This window comes from Protomyctophum bolini (assembly GCF_963924005.1).
Source record: "Protomyctophum bolini genome assembly, chromosome: 13".
NCBI lineage: Eukaryota > Metazoa > Chordata > Actinopteri > Myctophiformes > Myctophidae > Protomyctophum > Protomyctophum bolini.
This window is the reverse complement of record NC_137874.1, coordinates 25,633,781-25,654,283: the sequence shown is the minus strand read 5'-3', so window position 1 is coordinate 25,654,283 and position 20,503 is coordinate 25,633,781. Positions and strand designations below refer to the sequence as shown.

Sequence of the window (20,503 nt, the reverse complement as noted above, 5' to 3'; positions counted from 1 at the left end):
GTCGTTGTTAAAAGCAGAAATGTCATGTGGTTATATGAAACACAACGGCATACACTATAGGCTACATAACATACGAAGGTACTTTAACAATAACACAAAAAGTAGCACACAGTCGGTTACTCACTCGATATTTATTGCTGGAGATAACCTGACACATTAATCAGTAATAATCCCTGCAGGACATTGCTATTCTGCATTAGCAGACAGACAAATTCTGTGCACAGAGCAGATATGCCAACAAAAACACCAGGAAGCAGTTTATTAATTGCATAAGGCTCACTGCTTACTGAATGCATAATAGTCAGGATTCAGCCTTCCATGAATAAAGGGAGGAGGGAGGGGCCCGAGGGGGTGCATGGTTTACCTTAAACAGCTCATTTAGTCATTCCCTATGTTAAATAGTTTCTTTCACTATTCTTCAACCTGGGAGAGAGCTCTAAATGGCCTCCCTTGAACAATGTAGTGTAGTCACTATACAGTATATAGGCCTACATAAATGCTACATTTGACGTGTCAGGAGTGGAAGATGTCATTTCAATTAAAAGAAAAGCACACATTTTCTCCCTCAGATAGCCCAATAGAATTCATCTCCTCGTGTGGAATATGTGGACAATTGCATGTGTATAGTTTAATTGATTATTGAACTGAGACAACTGATGGTACAGGCAAAACAGCCAGTCATTGATTCACAGCATTTGCCACAGTTTTTCAGTCTGATTGTAGAGTAGACCAGTCAGCACTGCCCCAGGTTCAGTCAGCGAGCCACACATGAAAAGGTCATATCCTCGGCATAACCAAAGAGCATAAGATATTTACATCGATATCAGTGTACTGCATCAACCATCTGTCTAGTTTTCTAAAAAGGTTTACAGTAGTTAACATGATGGAGCCAATATTTGGAAGCATTTCATCAATAGCTCTTTACGAGAAATAATACAATCATTAGCTGGATTACAAAACAAAAACATTTGGTATCTCTAAAAGTTTCTCACACTTTTGTGCATGTGTCCAAATATATGATACATATCGTAAGAGCAATTAAACATTCAATAAAATAATGAGCATTTATTCAGTGAAATGACCTCTCAAAACCTTCATTAGTGAGCACGGCAAGAAGTATGGCTTGGGCAGCATGATTCATTTGGTTCCCTTTTCTACCCTAACAACCCCATTGATAACAGTATTGTAGAAGAGGAATCTTTTAGGAAGACAAAGAAGTTGCATATCCTTAAAATACTACCGAAATAGGAGTAAACATTCTAAAATGTCATGCAAATTGAAATACTCACATTAGCCAGTGTGGTTAAACTGTTTTGAAAGGGTATTTGTGATTTTTGCACTGTATAAATTACAATGGGGAAATGAAGTCAGATTGTAGTAACTTTTTTTTATATCAAGGTCAGATATCAGGAATCATGCTGAACATTATTTTGATATGTTGTGGTTTATGAAGTAATATCTTCATTGGAAATAATTGTAAGACGTTGACCTTGTTTTTATGGCGTGGCTCTGAAGAAAGCGAGCCTCCTATGATGGTCCGTCTGTCCCGCAGAGGTTATTTACAAATGTTTTAGATATTTGACTTTAATTTAATAATGGAAGTGGATGAGGGTCAGATTGGGCTGAAACCTTGCCCAAATATGTTGTCGTACATGAAAGATACATTAAGCTCTATTTTCGTCCATGCTAAACCCCTTATACCTAAACTACTTTTTACTAGTATTTTGAAAAATAATTTTGAATAGTTAATCTACATGGACACGTGAGCTTGTAGATTGGCTATTTTAACTATTCAAAAATGTTTTCTCAAAATAGTAAAAAAGGCAAAGTAGTTTAGGGATAAGGGGTTTAGCATGGACGAAAATAGAGCCCATAGAGGGCCGAAGTCCTGACGTCACTCGCTCATCCCCTCGATTCCCCTGGTTCACAGAAGTAATTTCTATATGGAGAATAACATGGGTTGATCTTAAAATCGTTTCATATAAGCATTGTGGTCCAAAAATAAACAAGATGTCTCTGTGTTATTGTCGGGAAGGTGTCTCTATCGTTTGCGACAGTCAGTCACGCATATATGAAATGAAAATGTAACTAATTCAGTAGCAGTAACAATAGCGTTTTCTCTCAGTCTGTTGATTCTTCATATCCATATGAGTGAAACGGCCGGGATGACATGTTTATTTTTCAAACACAGTTCTTATATGAGGCGGTCTAAAATCCCCCTATGGGGATTACAATGGAAATAAAAGTACATGAACCCGTGGATTTGCGCCCTCTACCGATATTGACGTCAGACTTCGGTGCTCCATTATGTCTGACATTACAGACTTTTGCGCAGCACCTGCCCAAGTTTAGGTTGGGTATGTGCATGGCTTTGCTCTTTTTGCCTGACATCACAGACTGGCCACACGAAGTTAGAGATCCACATGGGAGCCACGCAGATATTAGACCCCCTCCTGTTCTTGGTTTATTGATGCTAAATTGTAAGCAGCAACAGGTACTTGCCAATTTGGAGGAATTTAAAAAACGGGCCATTTGACATACCATAAATACTATTTTGCTCCCAAGTCACCATGTTGACGTGAAAACATTTTCTACATCCCACTTGCATCAGCATCACAGTGAAAAGATCATCTCCCTTTATCAATCATTAAACACAAATCAAGTCTGCAGAAAGGTAGTAACTCAAGCCTTTACAAGAGTAGATTTTGTCATTGCACCGTTAGTCAAGTTCATGTTCAGGTTATTTTTAAATGTGCAAATCATACCAACACCACTCTTTGTTTCATCCTTGTTCCACATCAGGTCACCAAAGGACACTCTTAGAAATAGATTGCCTTAGGGTAGATAGAAAGGCCACCCCAAATAGACTTTCTGTGGTTGTACATACATGTGTTACAGAAACATACACACAAAAAAGAAATAAGTCATCCAAATATTGCATAAAGTCGAAAAGGAAATTAGCTAAATAAGGTCCTCTGCAGCATGAATCTGAAGAACCAATATTAGGATAGCCTTATCTCCGCGAGGCTAAAGGCCGGGACGGAGATTATGTTTTCACCCCCATCTGTGTCTGTGAGTGTGAGTCCGGCACTAATCTTGCAAATTACTGAAGCAATTAGTGCCACATTTCTCGTGCATGCTAACAGAAGGCCAAAGTCAGTTTTTTCAAATCGGCCTCATGGTGATGCTATACAAGCCCGCTTTACATTTTGTACACAGCCCTGGATAGGCCACACGGCCTGGTGGAGATAATGTAATCTGTGGAGGACCTCTTTGTACGTAGTTAACACATGCATTCATTCCGATGAAATATCTACGTTCCCTATTAGGCAGGATACCTGAACAGGATAAAAATGAGCGTCCCCATCTGCACAGCTTTCCTGTTCACAATGGAGGTGAGACACCAAATGTGGTCAAGACTCAAGAGTATTGGGTAGATATAGTAGTGGGGCTAGGTCAGGAGGTGATAGAATAGAGGCGTAGGTGTGTATGGGATGTTTGGGTCATGCATGAGGCTCCCCCACAGAGGTAGAGCCATTGGCCTTGCTCTTATTCTTGGGCATCAGTTTGCGGTTGAGCATGCGGCTGAGTGTGGCTGTTCGACTGGCCCGGTCGACAGTCGCTGGAGGCTCCAGGTAAACCAGGTCATTGTGCGACTGGCTCATCCCCGGGTCCTTTCGCTGGTGCCGCCGTCGGAAGAACAGCTTGGCGCTCTTTTGAAGGAAGCTGCCTGTACACAGGGAAGACAGGGGGAGGAAGATATTGTTGTTATGACTAATGACCTCAGAGCTATCGTCTCTACGTGGGGAAAAAACAGCAACAAATGCCATTTTAGGTCAAAATGAGATTTCCTCTGAGTGCAATGTACCTTTCATCGTGTTAATTTACAAGTCAGTTGGAGACAGTTGGGGCAGCTTAGGGTATAGATTTTGTGTTAGTTGGAAGTTGTCTGTTTTTAGCAATACAATTATCACCTCACACTACACGTCAAAAGCCTCTTCATCTGGCTGGCAGAAAAACAGAGACAATAGGCAATTTAGCCATGATTCTGCAAGAGGGTGCACAGAAGTTTCCTATTCTATAAAAATTACACATGGATAATTATCCACTTTACACTTTACATTACATTAGATTCTAATGTAATGTAAAGTGTAAGTGGATAATTCTAATTCTAATGATTAGAATTTGATCATATAGACAAAACTATGGAAATTGAGGGCAGAGAGGGGTTAGGAGTCAGGACCTGGCTGAAACACAGGTCTCCAGCCAGAATGGAACCAGGGAAGTTGTGATTATGTGGTGTAGTCAATGTGTCATCCAGTCAGAAGTCTGCTGATTGGATATGATCTAGAATTCTAGATCTAATCTTGGTGGAAGTAATGTTCGTCCCTTCTGGAATGTGTAGGATTAAATGCACCAATTCATTCAACCAGTATATTTTCCCTTTTATTGGGAAGGTGTTAAGGGGGAACTATGTCATTAATATAATATGTTTTACATCATCATCACCGAATCATAGCTCTTATCATCGATGTTGTAAGATGATAAGAGCACCCCTCAATTCACACAGGTGTGATTTTTAATGAACCCAAACGCACACAAAGATGCTACGACTACGTCCATTAGAAACAAACAGTGGTGTCTCATCCACTTTTGCATCTGTTGTCGTCGCATATGGGGACCGGGATGAGACATCATTATATTGTTTGACACAGAGACCAACAACTGGCTAAACACACCCTCTGCACAGCTTCTTCCAGAAGGACGTGAGCGCCATTTAGCTTTACCTACAATGGAGAGCTGTACACCTATGGTGGCAGAAACTTTCGCAAGATCTTCAATGATCTGTGCCTGTGGAAATGTGCCTCCTGGAATGAGGTTGAGCTCAAGGCCGGGGAATGGCCCGGGTCAAATGCACAGGCGACCCCCAGGAATACTAGACCAATATGGACAAAGGTTTCTACCCGATATGTATTCTTTTGATTCATGGAGAGACACGAGTGTGGATTGGGTTAAGCAGATTACATCTAATAAAATATTAAACTAATTATTAGTTTATCGTTAAATGAAAAATGAGCTCAATGTGTACTACAATACTTAACTACAAATGTACAAAGGGCTGCACAATATAATAAAATACATTGATGAAGGCTTAAATTTGGCGGGTTCAGTTTTATACTCTCAAATTACATTCATGCAGAGAATTTTACAGTTTACTGTCAATATTGTGCAGCCCTTCTAAAACAGGTATAACCAGATCTACTGCTAAATATTTAATGATTCAACATCAGTCACTTTGACAAGTCAACACAATTGAACTAGCTACTAGCTAGTCATTGCTATTGCTATCATACAAGTGACTTATGAAAAATAAAACTTACTCATCCACATGTAATGTCTGCTTAGAATTGACATACTCTTGGATAGCAGAAAAGTTAAAAAAAAGATAATAAAACATTAAATCAAAAATAATTGAAACAGAAGGAACAAAAGAGAAGAAAAAAATACCATGAATACAGGCTGTATCACTGATAACATGGACATGAATATAGCCAATAGTCAAGAAGAAAACATTGCCAACCCATTTTGGGCGGGAACCCCTTTTGGTGTTAAACATGATGTTATAATTTAGCTATTGAAAAATAGCAGATCTACAAGCTCATAGCGTGCCACCGAGTGGCGCGCTACGAGCTTGTAGGTCTGCTATTTTTGAAAAATCGTGAAAATATTAATTTCAGAAAACTGGAGGATTTAGAAGAATTATTAAAAATGTTGAGGTCAGGCCTAAATGAGTTAAGACAATGTATAGCATCTCTCCAACATGTAATTATAAAGTTTCTGCAATGGTTTGTTATGGAATGAAGCAAGTTATTCATCAATACGTAGCTAAAACAAGAACTTTGGACATTTATATATTGCTATGTCCAACATAAAGACGTGGTCATTTATGTGAGCTCTCACCTCGTCTTTTCTTGCAACTCGCCTCAGACACACAGAGGGACAAAGATGTATGGTCCATCTCCTCTCCTGCTTGACTCTCCCAATCACCTGGGGGCCGGCCCATCCCACTGGGGCCCTCCTGAGGCTCCGACTCATCTGGATGACTACTGGGCCCAGACACAATTGCAGCGGTCATATCCTGGGTAGAGTTTCCCTCTGACATGGAGGCATCCATCGCTGCAGCATAGTCAGCCATCAGGGCCAGCTCATCATCCTGAGATAAGGGGGCCTGGGGATTGAAAGGGAAAAATGTGCCATTTAAAGTACAACATAAATTAAAGCCTTTATGTATAAAGCCCTACGGTCCTTAATGTTCCCTTTATGTTGTTTACTTGTATGTTGGGGGTCGATAATTGAATTACTAGATTAAAATAATGCTTGCAGACTGACTATAGCAGAGCTAGAAAGTTTCTTGGTGTACAACTGTTAGCTTTACCTTGGTTATGCCAGAGATAATGATGGTGCTCTTCTTCACTGGGGACTTGAGCTTCTGCTTAGCAGACTGGTGGAGCTGTCGGATGGCGGCTTCAGCCACGGGGTCAGTGCCATTGAGCATCAGCAGCTCTGTGTCGGACGAGGACAGGACTTTGTTGACCGTGGCAACGGAGAGGGAAGACTGCACTGACACGCGCCTCTCAGACAGCTTTGACTTGCTGGGCGTGGCCTTCTGACAAGGTTCTGAAGAAGAAAGTTTGATTGATAAAAAAATTCCTGTAAACATAGCATTAGTGACTGTAATCAGAATATTTGTTTCTGCCTCGCTCTGCAGGTTCCCCTAACCCCTCCCCCTTTATCATACAACTACAGCTGTGGGCGCGGCTTAAGTTCAGGTGGATCACCACCCATCACCACCCACCAGGCATACTTAATGAACTGCTCCACATAAAAACGACATTTTAACAAATACTGTACACTTTTTGGAAAAAAAATCTTCCTCCTTATATAACAGTAAGGCGATCATGTTTTAGGGTGGAAAAAAATCATGGTTTAATTGCCTATTTGCATGAGCCTCATGTTGCGATTCTTCCAGAGGTTTCTTCCTTTTCTTTTCCCATAAAGTTTTTTTCTTGGAAGTTGTTCTTCACCCAATTAAATAAATACAATGTTAAATAAATGTAATTGTCATCTACAATCAAAATGGTGATCGCTTTGTGTTGTATATTGTCCCATCTCCCTTGTGGATCTGTTTGCTTATGCTGCGTCAGAAAATTGAACTGCACTGAAGATACAACAGAACAGTAGGACTGCAATCTTAAACTAAACATTTGTATTATGTTACGTTGCACTGAGGCTACATATCAGTTTTCTACTGTACCTGTGCTGAGTCCGAGAGGGAGTGCTCGACCCGGCTTGCTCTTCACAGCAGTGATGGTGGTGACCACTGTGCCACAGGGCATGACTGTACGGTCCATCTCCACCCTCTTAGTAGGGGCTGGGGTGGGTGTCTGCCATGTCCGTACCTCACTGGGCTCCAGGTAGGTAAACTAAGGGGAGTACACATTAGTTTACCATTGGTATAATAGCAAATGTGGGAAACTGGAAACACAATAACACAACACATGAAAAGGGCATTTCACTTTAAAATACTTCGGGGGTCATTTTAACGTCTATCCCAGACAGCTATTTAACTGCTTGATTCAATATTTAGATATTTTAGATTCCTTGTATCAGACAAACCCTTCCTATATAAATCCATTAACCATGTTAGATTAATTGAAAACACACACCCCTGGTTCTGGTGAGTGGTGACTAATATATTTCACATGTATACTGTAGGTCTATTGCAACATGACTTTGCAAGTTGAGTAGATCTCCGAACAGAAGGCTGAATCCTTGGCCAGGTCAATGTTTAAAAAGACATTTTGGAATTGGTTTATTATTATGATGGGTTTTTTTTCCCATGTTATTTTTATATTTGGTTGATTTATTTATGCCCTATGACTGGTGTGCGTGGATGATTGAGTGACGGGCCTAAGGGCGGACACATTGTCACCTCAACAGCCTCACCTGTTCACCTGCTGAGAACAAACGGAGAACTTTATACCGCTTTATTGGCTTTACTTTGTTTTGATCGCTGTGATTACCTTGCTATTAGTTTGAACAACATTTTTATGTTTCTTTAATAAACCCTTAAAGGCATTGTTTGGATCCAGCAAATGTTTCTTTTGTTTGAGGAGTGCGTCAGACAATAGTCAATTGCCCATCTCATCGCTTCTCAGCGACTTATTTAGTTTGGCTTCCTGCAGTCGCATACACACAATATCCAAGGCTAATGACATTTAAATGTTGGCTGCTTACCTCAGTAGTAAGTGACCCAGTCACCAGGTCTTTGGTCATGAGTGCAAAAGTGTGTTGTCCTTTGGGTTGCTTCTTTACAAGATCAAAAGGCACCGACACCTGACCCAGTAAGGAATCTAATAAAGGAACAATATCACTTCTAAAAATCTGACAATCTGAGCATATTGTAGCAAATTTTTATGAACTGCCAAAATGGAAAGCAACTGGCGTTTCTTGTAACATTATAATTAAATAATTAAAGTGTTCTAGAATCTAGTGTCAAAATGCCCCTGAACTTCAAAACAGACTCTTACTCTCTTGAGGTTGCCCATCATTCAGCAGCGTGATGTTGAGCTCTTTAGATCGTCCATTCAGCTCACTGTTGAGAGAGACAGGAATCAGTTAGGGGAGTCGAATAAAGTGCAAATAAAACCTGGAAGATTAAACACTTTATATTTCACTCTCAATGGCTATAATGCCATTGACAGTGAAACATAGCTGGGTAATTTTCCTTTTGACATTAGTAGAGAAACATAGAATACAACAGCTTACAAGATAAATGGCAGTTCCCAGGAAGGCGTAGCTGTGTTTTTTAGGACTGAAGTGGAGAACTTCTGTGGAGGGTCATCCAAATGCAGCACACAGTAGGGACTGATACTGCCTGCAAAACAAAGCAGAGAAGAACATGGTAACTACCAGGGTTTCAGTTTGGTACTACCGTTTACATGCTTAAAGGAACACTTCATAGGATGGAAGATCATGGCCCCAGGACCAGTGCGATTCCCAAATGGCTTGGCCAGCACCTGATTATGATGAACACAACATTATGCTCCAACTCTAACTCATAACTAATAGACTGGCTGATTGTTGACAGGTGAGTGAGGGGCGCTCTTCATCATCACATTCCGGCCATTCACAATTGGTGTCCTCACTTTTCTGTCCTCACAGAAAGCTTTTAGTGTCCAAAAACTTTGTCCTACACAAACATTAAATTCCCATTGACAATGAATCGACAATTTTACGTCAGTGTAAACATGCGTAACACAAACATTGATGACGAAGGCTAATTGTGATTGCCCGGAATGAGATAATTCATGATGATGTACAATGATAAGAGTGCCCCTCACTTCACACGGGTGTGATTCTTTTTCTTCTCACATTCCGTGCCCAGCCAATCAAATCATCGCTATGGGGTACACACAAAGCTGGGCATAGGAGGGGCTAGCTCCCCTCAAAAAGTCAGTTGATACTTTATTGGTCAAAACATCATCTATCACTCACCTTGCTAAATGATGTCTTGGATAAACAGATTTTTCAGTGTCCCTTATTTGCTTCTAATTTATTTAGCAATGCCCTCTAGTCTACACGGTCATGTCTCAGACCATAACTCTTGCTATGGGAGTGCTGCGCCGGTGCACGCTGAGGGATGCTGTATGCTGACACATGGGAATGTGTGTGCATTCCTGTCATGATAATGTGATGGCTTTCAGCCAATGACTGTCATTGTTTAGTGATGGAGGTTATTGACTCCTTTGTTTGTTGGGACTTTATACACTGGCTGTTCTTCGTCCTGGGATAAGACCTCTGTTGCTCATTTCTGTATTCTTGGGTATTCTTAAATCTGTTATGGGTTTGCAATTTTATTTATATTAGAGAAAACACCAGCCTAATTTTATAGTTATTCAAATTGTTAGTCAGCAGATTAGTTTATGTGTAGTCTATGTACTGATTAAGCAGAAGCTGTGAGCTACTTCCTAATTTCATCTGTCTTTCTGCCTCTCTTTGCTCTTGGTTTCTACCTCAAACCATCCAGCAGTGTCCCAAAAAAGCTGACTCAGAGTGACCTTCAGTGTCTTGTTCCATCTTGTGAACTTCCCGCTTACAGAACATTCTCACCAATCACTACTAGACATCCCTTCAACATCTCCTGGAGGAAAACCTACAGTATCATATCTCGGATGTTAAATAATGCATGGCCTACAGTGGACACGTAAAGCTCTGGCTAAGTGTGCTGCTCCACGTCTCAGAAAGATCAAATTTAGTCCATTACAACCTTGAAGATTCAGAATCCCAATCCAACTAAAACCCTCTAGACTTGGCATCCAGCCCACAAAAGATCTCATCAATGAGCCCATCAGGATAATTGTGTTCTTCACTTAAATTAAAGTGAATCAAGAGAGAGAGAGAGAGAGAGAGAGAGAGAGAGAGAGAGAAGTGCTGAATCCCACCTCATTTATCATGGGTAGAGTATTTAGTGATGGGGTGATGAGTTCCCTGTTGGGGAGAGGATCTGTCAGAACAGCATTAGGAACCTTGGCAGATGGTGAGACAGATTTAATAAAAATCACTCATCATTGATTGCACGTTTGATTGATTGCAAGTTAATTAGTATTGTATGTTGTCATTAACGATGGGCTGAAAACTAAAAAAAAATGCAAACATGCAGACTTGGTAAACGATTTGAACCAGTCACACATCCAAATAAACGTCCTCCGACAGTTCTTTCACTCTCTTGGATGTATAAACTAAAATTATACATTTACTTCCAGTGAGAACCCACACCACAATAAGTACATTATCTGGTAGAAGAATTTGCACATGTTTGCATGTATCGTGACCCAACTACCATTAAGACCTGAGGCCTATTCTTCAAATGTCTTCTAAAAGAAGTCAAAAAATGTCATGTCAAGAACCCCTAACCTCCTGGCCTCCTCCAACACCATACCCCCTACCACACCCTCAAGTCTGGTGATTCCAACCTCTTGGACATCCCCAAGACAAAAATAAACGCACCTGGGGTGACAGGGCTTTCTCAGTCACTCCCACCTCACATAAACACCCTTGCCGTGTTCAAAACCCACCTCTTCAGACTCACTTTCCCTGCCTCTAATCAAATCTTCCTTTCTGCCTTTTAGTCTTAGCTTAATGTTGTTGTTTTTTTCTTTGCTAAATTGCTAAGTTGTGATGAGAAACCAGCATCCCACCTGCAGCATCGTCCTCCTGGTTTAGTGTGACTCGGAAATTCTTCACCAGCAGCTTCCAGTCATGAGCGCGTGGGGGCTTTGGGGGTGATAATGCCTTGTTGCGGGCCGCCTAATGGAGAGAACCACAGAGATCAAGGCTCTCGACAAGGCTATCAAGTGCTAATAGTGCAGGATCATCCGATTATAAATTAATCAGACCTCTAAATTAAGCAGGCAGTCTTGGATGCCCGTCAAATTTAATTAATTCCCAGGTAGGAATTTAATTTGCATTGAAATAGGTTCTAATGATTCAAGATAGTGGGGTGTATACACCCCAGCAAACAATCACATCCTATAGGGACATGGCATGATAAGGTAAGTACATGATTTTGATTATGTCAGCTATGAGTACTCTGCTCACCGTGACCTCTGTGGTCTGAGCAGGCCTGCAGCTCAGCAACACGGAGGGTTTTACTGTACATAGCAGCTGCTTTAGCTTCTCCTTTACTGCTGCCATGCTGCATCCTATGGCATTGTGCTGACAGGGAAGAAAAGAATGATGCAAAATGAATGAACAGGTGAACATTCTCTCGCACGACACATTGACCCGTTTGATTTTTGCCATTTGTCTAATATGCCTTATTCAGAACAAATTCCATTTGTACTTTTGACATTTGCATATTTTGCACAAACAAAAACAACATACACATTTTGCTATATAAACTACGCCCCACTTTTAAATCAATTAATTTAGCCGAATACACCACAGGCTAATGTTTCTGGGAGTTAGAGCATTTAAAAATGACATAGCAAGTGGGCATAGCTGGGAATGGCACCAAATCATAACCATATTTTTGAAATTGGCATTAATACAAAATTATACAATGATACAAAAAGCTTTAAAACCCCTCCTAACTACTGTCACAAGTTAGTTACAACCAACATGTTAGTACCCACAGAGTACTGTAAACTTAAGATGTTCCAAAATTAGTTATTTCTATAGATTATGTCTCAAATTCTACCCATTTAGTTTACTGGTAGACACATTTTGAGAATATACATACAGGATTTAAGTTTCTGTTGCTAACTATGGACTACATATCGATGCTCATACTTTTTCAGTGATCACACAGCTATGAAGAAATTAATGTCGAAACAGAAATGTCTCAAACTCACTCAGCACAACTAGTGAATGTATTAATAATGCCTTAAAGCTACACTGCGCAAGTGCTGAAATGATTACCACTGAGCTAATAGAGCCCGTCTATTTGCTCAGGGAATACATTTTATTTTGACCTTCAGGCATCTTAACTTAGAAGCAGTGAGACAAATACAGCGTTCGCCTGAAACTTGCGTGCAGTGCCACAAAGAGGCCCCTTTTTCATCGGGGTTGATTTGGTTTGGTTCTATTTTCCTGTCGAATATTGAAATTGTTCAGAAAAAAGAAAATGAATTAGTTCAGAACCCTAAAAGTTGGTGCGGAACTGTAACCAATAAATGGCCGCAGGTTCCGTGAAAGCACCAAGGGTCCAATAATCTAGAAAGGAACCAGTTCTAGAACCAAAGATGTTTTGGTGGAAAAGGGGCCAGACAATCAGACACGCACCGAAAATATCTGATCTACATACCAAAAAAAAAGGTATATTTGGTAGTGAACCCCTATGTAGGAAACACTGCCCTAGGCCCCAACATTACCTGGGTGAAGCTGGGACTGAGTTGTAGGTCCCATGTCTCCAGACGGGAAACTGCCCAGCTCACCTTAATCTCCTCATCAGCTTCCCGCATCTGCAGATGAAGCTGGGAAACAGAAGGGGGAAATGGCATGCCATGGCATTGGAGATAGTAGACTGTATACCGGTATACTGTAGTGCTAAGCATGGTCACTGGCACCCATTGCCACTGTTTTATATTTGGTAAGACTTACTTGTTTGAATAAAAGAGAAAGTTACATTTTATATATTGTTTAGCCAACACTTAACACTACTTATTCACATAACGTATGCCAAATACATTCTTACAAAATTCTAAATTAATTACACAACAAACATCCACACAAGTTTATAAGTAAGGTAAATAAGTAAATATGTCTATTTGGCCGATGAGATGTCTATGTGGTTAGTGAGACATTTACTTTTAGTGAAAGGATACGTAGCTTGCAGAGTTAGTTCAGTCGGATATACTCGAGCGGTTTCATGCTATGCTCAAGGGTGCATACATATACTTGAGGTATTAATATGCTGCATTACTGTGTGGGTATATACAGTGTTTGCAAGACCCACATGTCATACGCTGATGTGGCAGTCACCTGACCAATTCACCTATAACTAGGACCCGGCCTCTCCCACTTAGACACTCCCACTTGGACACTTTCCAGCCGGGCTCATTCATTCCAATGTAAATATCATGGAATCCAACAACAAGGCATGCCATATGCACTGGAAAAATATGTGCGTGGAATTTATTTTTTAAAACAATGTTTTATCATATAGGAAAACTATTGGTGGAGAGGTTTGTCTAATCCATAGACATATAAACATAGACGCCCTTTTCGCCTCTGTATTCTCATTCTATAATAAATATTGGTTAAATCTGACTGAAATGTCTAAATTCTCTATCCGATTGGTGAGATGTCTACCAGTTTGGGAGTAGATCAGCTATTTTGCTAAATTCTTTAAACATAAACTGGAAAAAATAAAAAAAAATAATAATAAAAATGTTTGTTTGTTTTTCATGTTCGAATATTCAAATGTTTTGGGTCAGCCCTACTAGGCATGACAGTTTTTTTATCATGGAGAACATTGGAGATACTCTGGTAGTAATTAAATTATCCTCATCTCCTCCTACAAAATGAGTCCTGTACGAATAGGGCTTCTGTCTTGTCTGATAGCTCTATGTGGATGGCAATCTTCTTTACCAACCTATACTTTTATACCAGTTGATATTAACCATACAGTCTATTTATGGTGCAGTCAATACTAAGATTTAATAAGATATATAGTAGCCCTGATAGTTTAAAATGTTCCACATAAATATGAAATAAATCTAATGGGGGACAGCACAATAATTTGTTAACACAAATACTTATTATGTAACATATACAATACAAAGTCAAAAGGCAGGAAAAAAACAGCCTGTAGAAGATTAAGTCAACAAACAATGATTTTGCTGTAAATTATCGGTCTAGCAACTATTTATTAGGCTCACAAAAGAGAAGAGGGGGAGAAACATGAGGGGGGCAGACTAGGCCATCCTGTTCCAGCATGCCTGGATTCCACTGTGAATGTGTACAGCCGCCTCTGTGATACCAAACAAAGGCCTTATCAGATAGCAGTGGAGAATGCATGGATGGATCCAGCAGCACAACACCGTGACCTGAATTAATGAGGCCGGATCACTTTCATACAAACAGATCACACCAGGAGGATGTTTACCGTTTAAAATATACATTTTCTACCTTAGTGAAAGACATTTCACATTTTACTGTAGCTTTTAGTAAGGAGAAATGTATACTCTTCCAACATCTCACCTATCACTTCCATTGGAAACAGGGCAGCAAAATGGTTGAAACTCTGTGAAGAGTAATACTATCTGCTACATTGTTTTCACAACAGAACAGAATAATTTTGTTCGGGCTAATGGAATTGGTCTTAGAAACGCAAGTCATATTAACACCCCACAATGCTACATGTAATAGGCCTAGAAGCAGTGTTTTAAATAAACAGCACATAGAGTGACTCATCACGATGCTATTGTGTGTAATCTATTCCAAATAAACACCCTGGGCTGGACTGCTCTAGGTAGGCTACACCTGCCATTCATAACGTCAGCTAGGATCATTCTAGCTCTGGCCTGAGTCAGAGGTTAACAAATGCTCTGTTGGACTACAGCAGATGAAAGAAGACATTTCAAAAGGCCCTGTGACTTTTCCAGACCTACACAGAAAGGCTAAAATAAACACTGCAAGGTTCCTTTTATGTAGTAAAAGAACTACCAATATACCATCAAAAAATTCCCCTTGCCTGAGTTGCCTCTAATCCTGACTTTAGCCTTCTAACTCTCACTGAAGTTGTATTTAGAGCAACGTGAGCTCAAGCACATAGTGGTGTCAAGCACCTTATAGGCTTAAAAATAGCCTTGATTCAATTGGGTTAGCTTGTTATCCAGACATTTGTGAGGAATTAACACAAAACCGTAAACAGGATAATGGGTTAATGGAGATGAATGCACAATGCAGAAAATGTATGCACACAATTTCTCTCAGCAAGTCGATTAATAAAAAATGAAATAAAAAACGGTATGCCTTGTCTGCTCAGAGGAACTGTGACTATTGTAAAACATCATAATTTACATGGCTGAATTACAGTCATCAGTTTTGTTTTGTTTCAAGCTAGGATCATTTACTTACAACTTACAAGATCCTACTCTTGCTCATTCATGGATGTCAGAGAAGTGGGCCAAACTATCAAGAGCGATATTCTTGGTCAAGGGCCTGACAGTGATTTAAGTTAACCGAGGCCTTCGAGGGCATTTGCAGAAACATCAACCATCCTATATTAATAAGATCTCCCTGCCAGTGCTCAGAGTGACAATGCATCATGTTCAATGAATCATACAACCCAAGAGACCCTGCAACCTTAGTCTTACGGTTTCAAGAGATATATTCCACAAATTGCAAACATTATGCTGCTTTTCAGTGGAATATGCCTGTGGCCTTGACAAGTAAGTATAACTTGTTTACCTGCAGATCCAGTGGAGCTATCCTGATAGAGTATCTGCAGGTCTCAGCTGTAGACGTGGTTGTTGATTCTGCACCAAAGGTGAACTGAAGTTTTTCCCCAACCACCCTGCAGGAAGCTGCCTGTTGGGAAAAAATAAACGGTTCAAAGAATGCAATAATCTCACACTAAGCTACATAATATAATAGCTCCTGAGCTCAAAAAGAGTAGCAGACAACATTTATGTAAATACATTTTACAGAAGTAACCTAACCAGGGGAACCATGAATTATATGCATTTGATGTATAACTTTGTGTTGGTCTTGCTTATTTTAAATCAGAGCATCTTCTAAATGCTTAAATTGTAATGGATTGCAGATTTGCAGTAAAATGCAATGCAGTGCATGTGTGACATTCTATAACAATTTACAATTTGGGACAGTGGATTATCAGTTAGTAAATACATCAAAGATGCGAATATAATCCATTTCTAATGGATGAAGCCTTGGACTGGAAGAGAGGTCATCAGGTGGTCTCCAACCTTCTTAGAGTGTTTCAACCCTCAACCACTACACTCTCCAGTCAGCAGTGATTGGCCAAGTCACTGCCCCTCTCCTCCAGGCTTCCAGCTATAGACAAGTCCACGAAGGGGCGCCCCGGGCGCAGCCATCACAGAGGCACAACCAGCACCGCGGGCCACACCCGGCCAACAGGGAAGTCAGCAAACTGCCGGCCAGGTGCAGCAAAGCAGTGCTGACCACACCCCAGCGACCACCGCACCCAGGGCACCCCCCCCGCGGACACGCCCACTGTCCTTTCACTCATTCCAGAACTAACAGGAGGCTCTCTCTGCCTTGTGTTCTTGGGGATAGCAGGCACTGAGGTCTCTACTCTCTAGGACTATGGTTTGCCTCCTGCCTAGTGTCCTCCTACGTCTCACCAGACTGTTCGTCTATGCATGTGTCCGTCCTTGTCCACACTTAGCCTTACTCTGGTATATTTGAGTCAAGGAACCCTTCTTTGCGTCTGTGTCACTGTCGTTGAATCTGTCCTATCAAGTCTCTCTTCCTCCCCTCCTCTCTGGAGACTCTGGGGGTATTGCTCATGTGTACGTTCTGTAGCTTGCTTGGTGCCCTCTTGCGAGTGCTCCAACAGAGGTTGCTAAACCCCGTTGCCCTGCCAGTCTTTCCTGGAGGTCAGCTGTCTCTCCAGCGTCACCGACCTTCCTCGGTTGCCATCCAGAATTTCCTGGAAGTCACTGGTTGCCCAGGGAGTTCTATATAATGAAACTATGCATATATACTATAAAGTGCTATGTCTACATAACATGCTATCTAAGTTAGATAAGTTGAGCCTTTGCATACGCCTGTAAGGTCATCAAGGCTAGGGCAAGTGCTACGGGCTAAGATGGAGTCTGAAGAGGTGAGTCTGCGGTTCTGATTGCAATGGGAATTGCATTCCATAGTTTTGGAGCCAGAAGGGAGAAGAGTTTGGGACGTGTGGAGCCTTGTCCCGGCGTCTTAGTGAAGGTACTTCCAGCTTCCCTGCGTTGGCTGATCTGAGAGCACGGGAGGGTTTATAGGGTTCGATCAGACTTGCAAGATATGGGGGTGCCATACGACAGGGAGCCAATGGAGGGTGCGGAGGATGGGGGATACATGTGAGAATTTTGGCTGACTATACCATGGGTGTGTGACAAGTTTGATACCAGTTCTCTCAATCTGGGAAGAGAAGCCTAAAGATGAAAGTATGTCATTGTAGGCATTTGTGTATTCCTGTCTTCCTGGCCCAAGCATTATTTTGTTCTGTCTCCTTAGATACTGAGCTGGACAGCTATAAGCTTCTTAAAACATATATATACACACACAAACACGAATGCATGTGCAAAAATATGTCCCTGTTCACAAAACTCCCCAGATGTACTGTATCACCCAGGAGCATACAGCATGTCATAAAAGATCCCAACACAGCACAATCAGGGTAACCAGTCAAACAACACAACATCCAATTCCTCCCGAAAATAACTCCCAGGGTGAAACTAAACCAGTTGCATGGGTACCACAGGGTATCACAAAATGTTTACAAAACAGGGTGTTGTTGACTGGTATGAGTGGTATCTGGTTGACTATCCTGTGCATACTAACTAGAAAAGCATCAAGGGAAGTGGAGATTGATTTTAGCAGACGGTTGTGGCAATAGAAAATATGACACAAATATTTGCTTTTTTCATCTTGACATTATCATACTTCTTCTGCAGACCTGTCTGGCCCCAAGCACTGGCCTGGGTGGGCATTTTGCAGAAACCAAAAAGTGGGAGAACCAATCAGCATCTGCACTCAGTGATTGACAGTCTGCAGAAGACACGTAATAATGTGAATTCACACAACCGGGTAGTAACACACGCTGTCACTGAAAAACTCTATATGAATTTTCTCTGAAAGCAGTGAAGCTTATCCCAGCTTCATTTGATCATTGTGGATATTAAAAAAAACAAAAAAAACACCAACATCATATCAAAGTGGGTGAATGACAAATACATGATATAGATTTAGTTCACCTTGTTTCTCGCAGACTTCTGAAAGCTAGACACTTGACTGACCACCAGCTCTGATGACTGAAGACCATCCTCCTCAAATGTAAGCTGAACAGGTCCCTGTGTGGTAATAAATGGTAATAAATAAGACACATATAAAACAAGGACAAGCCAAGCCTACAATGGCACCCAGGAGGAGTAAAGCCTCATTTGGTCATAACTGTCACTCATGGTAAATAAGATTTTATTTTAATATTATTATTAGTTTAATATGCCAAAAGCAACTGCTCTCTCTCTCTCGTTAGTTCGCTGCTGATTGCTAAAAGCAATAGCTGATTGCTAAAAGCAATCATCTCAAGGAGTAGTTGAAGTTGAGACTGTGAAGTCTGAAAAGATCAAACCTCTAAATTAACATTTTTAAGCTCAAGAGAGGTAAAGCCTTGGAATATGATCAACAGCAGCTCCTCCTTGCATGTCAAAATGTCTGAGAAAGACACTGAACCCCTAACTGTTCCTGATGAGCAGCAGGTTCATTTGGTGCCTTGCATAGTTATCTCTGCCATCTGTGTGTGAATGTAATGCACCTATAAAGCTCTTTGTAGAAAGGCTTGATACACAGTAAATGCAATGCAATTTATTAGAAAAGGTACTGTGTAGAGACTGAGTTCCACCATGGAAACCTTACCTTGCTTTATGCCAATGATTGCTCTTAATTAAAAGATGATGAGATGCCATCAATACTAGTCAGTGTAATGTTCATATCACAATAAAGCTAAAATATGAACAGTCTTAAAATACCTTATCGTCAGGACTAAAGTTGCCGTTCTACTGACAATACCTGCATGAAGTGTTATGTAATGGGCTACAGAGTTGTAAAATCATGGTCATGAGACTTACTCCAGACTTCCTCGATTCCTCATTCAGAGCTCTGCACCAGGCTCCTCTCCATTGACTTTTCCAGCTCTTCAGTGACAGCGCCCAGACCAGCAGAGCGTCCGCTTCCTCCTTCACCGCCGCATTGTTCTGATGAGCCGCTCTCTGCCGAGTTCCTGAACCACCTTGTTGTTGTTGTTGTTGTTGGAAATACTGAACTAAGTATAACAGTAGTGTCACCACGGATGCTATGAACAGTGTGACCATGCATAGCCACTGCGGGTTCCCCACGCCGACATATGAATTGGAGCTTTCCACAGGATCCGTCATCCTTCAGCAAAAATGACGACGATGTCCAAAAAGTCAAACACACCTAGGATTTCTCTTGTAAGAATGTATCTGACATTATCAGAATATTTACCTGGCCGCTAAGCTAGGAAGTCCGTGAAGCCAATCTTCTCAACCATTATATTCGGCTGTTTAGTGACAGGTTTGCACACATCCAACCCAGAACAGAAGTTATTATTTGTGCTGCCCATTGCAGTACTTTGCAGTGCTGTTAAAAAACACAGCCTCGTTGGTTACGGAGATCTTGAGTCCAGTAAAACTGCAATACACAGTTTATAATTGCCCAGAATGTAACAGCTAGCTTTAGCTACAGTGGGCTAACCAACTGCTCTGTCCTGTGTGCTGGCCAAATGACAGAGCCATCACACATCAAAGTTCCACCACAAATGAAATGTTTCCGATATATCCACAGTCCACAGTAGTTCCAGGTTGGAAGACTCTTCGGAAGATCGTCTCAAAGCTCACAACAAACCGGGGTCAGGCTTGTACGTGTGGAGCTTCTCTGCGGTTCCGTCCCTGACTGTAGTGTTGGTAGGGATCTCAGAATGGTAAAGTGTGTCCTGTCCTGTTTGAAAGTGATCCTGCTGGAAGATGTGGCACAAACACAAACTGTAACTCCCACAATGCCGCGCGAGCTCTTCTGTAATGTTGTTGTACGTTTAGTGTTTACTTAGCCAATCAATGGCATACTAGTCTGCATTATGTAGCAATATATATAGCCATCCCTCTATTGTATTAAAATAAAACGTAGCTTGTAAATGTCAATATATTCATTGCACGAAAACGAAGTGAGA

General features: G+C 41.0%; 1 protein-coding gene across 1 annotated transcript; it reads right to left on the bottom strand.

The window, feature by feature from the left end:
- Window positions 1–112: 112 nt before the first annotated feature.
- On the bottom strand, window positions 113–20,300 carry c2cd2 (C2 calcium dependent domain containing 2). The gene is made up of 13 exons (XM_080779356.1): window positions 19,386–20,300; window positions 18,513–18,608; window positions 15,979–16,098; window positions 12,936–13,037; window positions 11,662–11,778; window positions 11,262–11,370; window positions 8,830–8,938; window positions 8,592–8,656; window positions 8,299–8,414; window positions 7,316–7,484; window positions 6,437–6,678; window positions 5,962–6,229; window positions 113–3,730 (listed from the first exon to the last, which is right to left on the bottom strand). The coding sequence occupies exons 1-13, from the start codon at window positions 19,689–19,691 to the stop codon at window positions 3,504–3,506; spliced, it is 2,046 nt and encodes a 681-aa protein (XP_080635482.1). The 5' UTR covers window positions 19,692–20,300; the 3' UTR covers window positions 113–3,503.
- Between the last annotated feature and the right edge of the window lie 203 nt (window positions 20,301–20,503).